The 9,531-nt window shown below is 35.9% G+C and overlaps 1 protein-coding gene and 1 pseudogene across 1 annotated transcript; one reads left to right on the plus strand and one right to left on the minus strand.

The window, feature by feature from the left end:
* Window positions 1-3,648, minus strand: LOC143560242 (calcium-dependent protein kinase 13-like). Its single transcript, XM_077048583.1, has 7 exons — window positions 2,992-3,648; window positions 2,371-2,514; window positions 2,090-2,242; window positions 1,865-1,980; window positions 1,624-1,791; window positions 377-607; window positions 1-295 (listed from the first exon to the last, which is right to left on the minus strand). The coding sequence occupies exons 1-7, from the start codon at window positions 3,602-3,604 to the stop codon at window positions 143-145; spliced, it is 1,578 nt and encodes a 525-aa protein (XP_076904698.1). The 5' UTR covers window positions 3,605-3,648; the 3' UTR covers window positions 1-142.
* Window positions 3,649-7,679: 4,031 nt separating this feature from the next.
* LOC143560243 (U6 spliceosomal RNA) lies at window positions 7,680-7,771 on the plus strand (annotated as a pseudogene).
* The last annotated feature ends 1,760 nt before the right edge of the window (window positions 7,772-9,531 follow it).

Raw genomic sequence — 9,531 nt, forward strand, 5'->3', positions numbered from 1 at the left:
TTGAATCACCAACAATTTTAAAAGATTCCCCAAACAAGCCCAGAATCTTACATGCAACAACATGGGGCTGTCATCCAAATCTAAACAAGCCAAACACAAGGACCTATAACATAATTACAAAACAAATCCAAACAATAATTACTCACTCATTATTCCCCAGATTCAGAGAACCATCTTTCATCAGCTTTACACTCAAGCTGTTGAACCGTCCTCTTGAATAATGTCTAGACGCCTTTCTCCAATCGGTTCCTGTTTTCATCATAGCAACAAACTCCTCAAAGCTTATTTTACCATCCTGCATCATCCAACACATGAAATACGTTCATGAGACTCGTGTAATGGATCTAAACATGGCTAATGACAAAAATGCCCTTACCTTATCTGTGTCGACTTCTTGGAAGATATCATTTGCAATATTGGAAACATCCTCATCTCCATCTTCCATTAATGAATCCTGAAGCTCTTGTGGCTCTATGTACCCGTTACCGTTTTTGTCAAAGTATGAGAAAGCCTTGTGTAAATGCTCATCATTTGCCATTTTTCTAAGGTGGAGTGAAACCGCAACAAATTCCCCATAATCAAGAGTACCTTTCCCATTAGTATCAACCTGCAACCAAACAATGATTGAATACCATGAGTAAAAGCCTCGTTCGTTTGACTTTAACTGTACAAATGATCGAAGTATCTAACACAAAACAATAAAAAGAAACGAGTTTTCTTGTTTGTGTTCATTCGTTAAGAAAATGGAAATGTTCGTGTCCGTTAACAATATAAATTAATGATTCATGAATGTAAACTAACAAATACAACTGAACATAGATAAACGAATGTAAATGAGCTAAAACCAGTTAAAAGTAATGTGAAAAACTATGCATTGGGCACAAATATTATTATAACTAAACTAATGAATCTACACAAAAGTAAACTAACGAACATAAGAGAACGTAAACGAACGAACATGTGTTCATGTTCGTTCGTTTAACTAAATGAACAAAATCTTTTGTTCATGTTCATTCGTTTATTAAGTAAATGAACATAAATGAACGGTTAACGAAACATTCGATTCAGGCCTAACCACATGGCATTAGGAAGATATATGATGTCCCACTTTAGAAAACTATACTTCACAAAAATATAACCATAATACAAAAATTTGGACAACTTTGACCCTTTTGGCCAATTTCAAACTCAGCTAAGTTTCCAAGTTTAGGCACTTAGAATGATTGCAGGATTAATTAAACAAAAAAAAAACCATTTGCATACGCTGTGTTCTCAAGTCTCATTTATTGAGAAAAAGAAATGATTTGGGAGGATGTCAGTAAATCATGTTCCACAGTTTTTTTAAGGAAACAAATACAGAGAAAAGGAGATCTAAATCCTTCCAAATTGGAGAGATTTGAAAGGAAATGATTTTTAACACACAAAATCCTCACTTTTCTTTCAATTTCTTTCGAACTCGAAAACAAGGTAGTTAAGTAAACCATTCCCTTTCTCTCTGATTCTTTTCTTTTCTTAATACTCTTTCCTTTCTTTTCTTTCATTTATAAAACTCGGGAACACATCGTTATTGTTTTAGTGTGCAAGAAAAGTGAATTTAAAAGCATGCAGCTTAATTAGACTCACAGCTTCAATAAGCAGCTGCACTTCAGACTCTGCAAGCGGTGTATTCAACTTTTGTAGTCCACTTTTCAGTTCTTCGGTAGTAATAATACCATCATCATCCATATCAATCTTTTTGAACATTTCCTTAATGTCTTCAACTTCATCATTAGACAAGAAATCAGCAATAACCTAAAACATCACAAGTACACGTTAATAAAGCTATGAATCCGGCACGCAAGGAGAAAAGAGTCATTTAACCAACCCTTAGAGCCTTTCTCTTAAACCGATTCATCAACGAGAACTGCTTTAATCTTGACTTCACAGCATCACCAAGTGGTACATTTGGCGCCTTTTTAGCATTTTGGAGCCAAGGATGCTCTGCACATACCAAAACCATACATCAAACAGCATTACAGGATAAACGAAGTCTTGAAATTAAACATTCAAGTTTCTTCATTATTTTAATAAGTTTGAACAACAAGCATACCGAGTACTTGTGCAGCTGTGAGTCGAAGCTTTGGATCTGGCTCTAACATCTGGCGCACAAGGCTCTTGGCACCTTCAGAAACACTGGGCCATGGTTCACGTTTGAAATCTATTTGACCACGCAGAATAGCCTGTGCAACACCTTGTTCAGATTCTGCATTTCAAAACTCACTTTAGATTATTAACAAAGCTTAATCAACTTATACCATGAAACAAAAGCAGCAAAAGGAATACGCGAAGATAAATATATCAATCATCTAGAAAATAGAATGTAAAGATTACCTGCCCAAAATGGAGGAACGCCACATAATAGAATGTAAAGAACAACTCCTGCACTCCATATATCAATCTCGGGTCCATAACTACGTTTAAGCACCTCAGGGGCCATGTAATACGGGCTTCCAACAATTTCAGAGAACTTCTCGCCTACACAAACGAATCGTTAAAAAGATTTACGCAAGTCATAATTGATCAACATTGTACAAAAATGGTAATTTTATACATTCCACTAATGTCTATTGTATAGTCATTTAATAAAGTCCATTATGTTCACATTTAACTCATTAACTTATTCCCATTATACTACTTGCATTTAATAGTTTTAGTTTCCTTGCGCGGGAGGTTGTGGGACTAACTAGTCGTGTCCAACAGAGCAGGTAGTAATGTTATGACCACAAGATATATGAATGTACTTTTTAAAATACTTAGTTTTCCTATCCAAAAAGGGCTGGCAGCGCAGTTCGTTGCCCGTTTTCCTTCTATTTCGATGTACACACTACTCTTTTTTAATCAATTTGTCTTAATACGTTTCCATTATTCAATTATCAAGTGATGACTTTCAAATGCACATCCAAACACACACTTATCTTAAACCCTTAGCTTCATATGTTAATCATAATGTACCTGGCTTAAAGAAGATAGACAGTCCAAAATCAATGGCCTTAAGCGGCGAATTCTCCTTCTTATTCGCAAACAAAAAATTCTCCGGTTTCAAATCCCTATGAATCACTCCATGCTTATGACAAAGCTGCACAACCTCCACCATAGTCCTGGCCACATTCGCAGCGGCGCGCTCGGTATAATGCCCCCTCGCCACAATCCGATCAAAAAGCTCCCCACCCTCACACAACTCCATAACCAAATGCACGGCATTCTCGTCCTCACACGCCTCCCGCAGCGTCACGATACTTGAATTCTTGGGCAAGTGCTTCATGATCGCCACTTCTCTCCTCACGTCTTCGATGTCCACGGCCGTCCGCAGCTTCCGCTTGGAGATGGACTTGCAGGCGAGCAATTCCCTTGTGGTCCGATCTATGCATAAGTAGGTAACCCCAAATTCACCTCGACCCAGCTCCCGGTCCACCATGTACTTGTCTTCTATAGATATTTTGGAGGATAGTTGATTGAGAACTGTGATCTGGGTCTGGGCTGCTTTCTTGATGGTGGGGTGATCGTGGTTGGATGATTTGACGTCTTCACGGGCGACGGCGGCCGGAGATCTGCAACAGTTACCCATGGTAAAGGGAAGTGAGAACTAAAAACTAACTAGGGTTCCATGATAATAATGGGCTGGGTTGGGTTGGGAGTGGGTAAAGTGAAAGAGAATGTGTTTGTTTGTTGGTGTACGAGAAAGAAAGAAAGAAAGAGTGTTTTGGTCTGCGTTTGCTGTCGGCTAAACCTGGAAGTGGGGTCAGAACGGCACGGAGAATTTGAACATAATTTCAGGGACGACCAATATTATTTTTATTTTTATTTATTTTATATATTAATTAAGAGGCTGTTTGGGAGATTCTTTTCTTAAAATGGTAGGTTTAATATTAAAAAAAATGGTTTTTAGGTATCTGACAATGAAGTAATTGGTATTTAGGAGTTCAACCATCTTAGATGACTTGATTGAATTCCTCTCTCCTAGTGGCAATCCACGTAAACAACAACGTGTATGTAGATGGTGACTGGATCAACCATCGGAGATGACTATATCCAACTTTATTCCTTTTGTCACATGTCAGCACAATATGAGACCAGCCATTTGAGATGGCTGGTTTGAACTTACATTCCAATCATAGCAAGTCACAGACTCACGGGTGTACTATTTTTTAAGATGACAACATGATTTGCATGGACTGTTACACAACCCGGGTGGTGTTTCCCCATCGTGCGAGAAAATTTTGATGATTAAGGAGAAATTGGCATGGAATGATTTGTTCTATCTCTTGCTTAGTGTCGACTACGAATGGAACACTGGTCAAGGGAAAATCGAGTTTTAGTTTAGTAAACACGGCCACACGCAGTACAGTTGCCGAATTCCTCTTGCGGGGAAGCACTTTCCCTTGTTCAAGAACCACAATAGATGTGGTCTGGATTAGGTTGGATAATTTAGTCTATATTAATTATTTGCATGCATTTAGACATATGGTTTGTTTAAGTACCATAATTAGTTTTTAGTGAATTGGTTAAATTAATTAATGTTATATGATTATATGATGGGTTATTATTATTTTTGAAAATGTGTTGGGGATGTTTGAAAGAGCATTCTTAAATTAATATTTAGACACTTTATAACAATGGGAATTTTAGTAAAGTAATTGGTGGGTTGATCTCTAAGGTGCTTGCAAATAGATTAAAAGTAGTAATTGGTGGGTTGATCTCGGAACAACAGTCCATGTTTTTAGCCAAAATAAGTAATCTATGATTGGATATGTAAGTTCAAACCAGCTATCTCAAATGGCTGGTCTCATCCTGTGACGCTATGTGACAAAGGGAATAAAGTTGGATCTAGCCATGTCAGATGGCTGATCCAGCCACCATTCACTTACACGTTGTTGCTTACGTGGATTACCACTAGGAGAAAGGAATCCAAACTAGCCATCTCAAATGGCTGGATACCTAAATACCATTTGCTTTATTGCCAGGTACCTAAAAACCATTTTTTTATATTAAACCTACTATTTTATGAAAAAAAATCCTGTTTGGGAACTTATAAGGAGAAGTCATAAGTTACAAATGTGTAACTTATTACATTTCCTCTCACATAATAAGAAAACCCAAACACTATTTTTTAACTTATAACAAGTCATAAGTTATAAGGAGGTAAAAATAAGGAATCCCAAATACCTCCAACTTCTAAAAAGAAAATTTAAATAAACACGGTGAATTCAAATGTGTAAACCGATGGTCCCGCACTAACTACTAATGAATTGTCATATCACTGGAGCCACATAACATGATAGAAATATATGATCAACCGATTCTTGTTCTCCTTCACAAAGGGGGACACCACTTAATACCATCGATGCACTTTCTTTGGTTTAAAACTTCCATTGTGGCGAGTCTACCCATCTCCGTTTTCCCACCAAATATATTAACCTCTAGCGTGACTCACTTATTCAAATTCATAATAAACGGTTGTTGGGCATGCATACTATTGGCACCTAACTCACGGTAGGACCGTGTATAAAATAGATCATCACTTTCACAACCTCACTTTTATTTATTGGGCCGGTCCTCCAAGACCCGACCCAGGAGCAGCTCCAAACAGTCCCATAATTCCTAAACTTTGGCCGGGCTAGAAGGTTCTACTAACCAAGATTTTGTCTCCTCTCACTAAAGAGACTACGTTTTGAACCGCCACCATCGTTTGGCAATGAGGCAAAAGGTAAAATTTATTCTCATATCATTTCTTCTAGACGCTATTCTTACCAAATGGCATTTGATTAAGTGGTGTGAATTCGTGTATATAAAGTATCTCTTCATGTATGATTCAACGTTTTAAGTCACATTCTAGAAAATAGAAATAACAATTTGCGACTTTTCTTCTACAGTATTGCTAAGGAGTGTCACGTGGCAAGTAACTTCATCTAAAACTTTAATATAACAATTGCAGCAGTGCACTAACGTGGTTTACCGGTCATGTCAAATCTGTTTATATAGCCGTCATGTTGCAGCAGTGCACTAACGTAGGTTCAGTTTGTACCAAGATTAAACCCATAAAATAAATTCGTCAAAATAAAAAGACTTAACATATAAGAAAACTAAAATATCTAAAACAACATTTATTAGGTTGGTAAAGCCGGTCTTGTAAAACTTGAACATTGAAACCCGAGTGTTAGGTCTATTTTGTTTTCCGAAACGTTGTGATCATGATACATAGTTGCAGCAAATATAAACATAATTGAAAATTTGTAGTAGCTGTAAAAATATTTTAAAAAAACAAACAAATAGCATGAATCTAACTCGAACTTAAACAACTCATGAAAATAGACAGTGAAAACCATCAAAGCCAGCTTACCACACAACATAACTCCAACACATTTTGTGGCACCATCACCTGATCTTTATCTATATATACTAGTTGGATGTCCGCACGACATTGAACGCATAGTCAGTGGCGGTACATATATCACCTGATGACAATGCGTACGCAGTCCGAAATTGGACGCGCAACTCGTGCAAAGCCATTTGATGGACCAAAGTTGTAAGTATATCTTGGAAGAATTAAAGTTTGCTTAATACTTGTGAGTAAACACTATATTTTAGATGCATTATGTGTTGTACATAAAGCAGTTTGGTACATCTTAAAATTTAAGATGTCTCTAATTCCTGCTTTATATAACTAGCTTTTGAACCCGTGTATTACACAAGGTTTTGTCAAATGACCAAAATTTAGATACTTAATCATACGTAATTTATGGATTTTATTTTGAATTTAAATATTATCACACAAACTTCAAATGTTACATATATATTTAAAATTTACATTTTCTTAAGATTGAAATAATGTTTTAAGATAACATAAAATTAATTATTGGTACCCAAACATATTAAAGATGTTTTTATGATCAATATAAATGTAAGTTAAATAGTGTTTTACAAATTGTAAGATTATAAATATTGTATTTATTCAACGAAATTTAAAGTACAAAAATAATTAAATATTTATTATGAACATAAGTCACTAAATATTATATGATAATTGTTCGTAGATCATTAATTAACTAATTAAATAATTCACTGTTTGATTTTAAACTTATTATAGATATTCAATAGTTTATATTTTTTTTTTAAATTATGGTCAAACTTTCTATATCCAATGGTAAAATTAGATGTAACGGGCTACTAAAGTTATTGTCATCTAAATTCCATTAAATACCTTTTTTTTCATATGAGTTACAACTAATGGGTCATACCAATTAAGCACTTGACCCATGGATAACATGGATTAAGAAGAGTGGATATTAGAAACTACGAGGGAAATTAAAGTTTAGAATGAATGTGGTTAGGACACATCATCATCATCATTATTTTTATTAGTATAAGTAGTAATAATAATAATAATAAGATAAGATGGTCTGATTTTTATTAATTTAAAAGTTGAGGAAGGAAATGCGTGTAGTAGAAAAAATGAAGGGGACGTGGTAGCTTTAGCAACATCCTGTAAAAAGAAGACGTTCATTACCATGAAATGCATTTATCATCCTGCCAGCTACTATGCAAGTTTATCTGAGATTTTAAATATCATATACATTTCGTTCAAAAAAAAGTATCATATACATTATTATTGTTAGTTTGTTATTAGAAGAGACACACAAAAAATTGGGCGGTAAAATTGGAGCGATATAGAAAAGATTAGCATTGCCTCTACGTAAGGATGACAATCATAAATCAAGAAATGATCTAATTTTTTAGTTATTACTTATTTGATGAAGTACTAAGATGATTAAGATGTAAAACAAAAGAATGATTCAAACCTCACGGTGCAACATTTAGTCGATAAAAAATTGTTATATCAGTATCATCAGCTTATTTCATCAATTTTGTTTTACCAAAAAAGAGAGACCGTGAAAAAAACGCATCCAAATTATAAGCTGTTGTTGATGATTTTTTAAAAAAATGTAACCATCCAGGCAGAGGTGGTCAAAAAAACCGGTCCTCGAACCGGTTTGCCGGTTTAAACCGGAAACCGGTTATTTAAAAAACCGGTTTGACCGGTTTACAAACCGCCGGTTTGTATATCGGTTATAGTTTTTAGAGCCCAAACCGGTTTTCAAACCGGTTATAAAAAAAACCGGTTTTTTTAAATAACCGGTTACTAAAAAACCGGTTAACCGGTTTTTTTATAAACCGGTTTATGACCGTTATAGAAAAACCAGTTAACCGGTTTTTTAGTAACCGGTTAACCGGTTAAAAACCGGTTTATTTCCGTTGTGAAACGGCTATATAGCCGTTTTTTTCAATTTTGACCGTTTTTTTTTTATTTACCATTCTACCCCCACAAACATCTATATATAGTTTAGGTTGGGTATTGGTTAGAACACACTCGATTATACAAACGCTCCAAACGCTCTAAACGTTTATTTCATACGCGATTATTTTGTTATCTCACGCTCAATTATACCACATTACCACTCCATACGCTCTTATTTCGTAGTCGATTATCATGGCCTCCCAAAGTGCTGCTTCATCCGTCAACATGGGTGCCTCGAACACGGGAGAAACGGTCGTTCGGGTCATCCCCACGAAACGAAACCAAGATGTTTGGCAACATTTCGACCTATGCGAAATGTCTAACGGTAGCCAAAAAGCTCGATGCAAACATTGTTTGAAGTTTTATGGCAAAGATGCAAACTCCACTTTAAAAGCGCATGTGCAAAGGCCCTTTTGCAAGGCCTTGAAGGACGAATCGGGAAGTAGTTCGCAGCCGGAGATGACGAATCAAGGAACGGTGTTTACGTACGACCTTGAAGCTGTACGTCAACAGTTTTCAAACTTTGTGATTCAAAATACACTTCCTTTCAACCACTTCGACAACCCTCAATTCACGGAGATGATGCAAAAGTATGTTCAACCACGCTACCAACACGTAAGTCGTTCGACCCTTAGAAGAGATTGTCTTAAAGCTTGGAAAAACGTTAAATCCGAACTAATTTCATACTTTTCAAACTTACAAACTGGTGTAAACTTAACAACGGATGTGTGGTCGGTTACCTAATGGTTCGCCCGACTCATACATTTGTGTGACGGCTCATTGGGTTGACCCCGAGTCGTGGCAAATGATGAAACGAACCGTTGCGTTTCAATTGTTTGATTACCCGCACACGGGTAGAAATATTTTTAAACTCTTGGATAAAGTCATTCGACAATACAAGATTGAACATAAAATCTTTTCAATTTCGTTTGATAACGCGTCCAACAATACGGCCGCGGTTGGCCATTTAAAATTAAAGTATAAACCTATTTGTGATGGAGCGTTTTTTCATAGCCGATGCATTGCACATATTATCAACTTGGCCGTGCAAGATGGGTTAAACGTGATCGAACGCAAAGAAACAATTTTAAAAGAATGTTACGAGATGTTTTTAGCAACAATAAAACATTTTCAAGATACAAAAAATTTTGTGTAGAAGCTAATTGTCAATGGTTGGGGCCAAATTGGGATTGTCCAAC

The sequence above is a fragment of the Bidens hawaiensis genome, unplaced genomic scaffold (genome assembly GCF_021521415.1).
Source record: "Bidens hawaiensis isolate Kalapana, Puna unplaced genomic scaffold, B.hawaiensis_p1.1 tig00020254_1, whole genome shotgun sequence".
NCBI lineage: Eukaryota > Viridiplantae > Streptophyta > Magnoliopsida > Asterales > Asteraceae > Bidens > Bidens hawaiensis.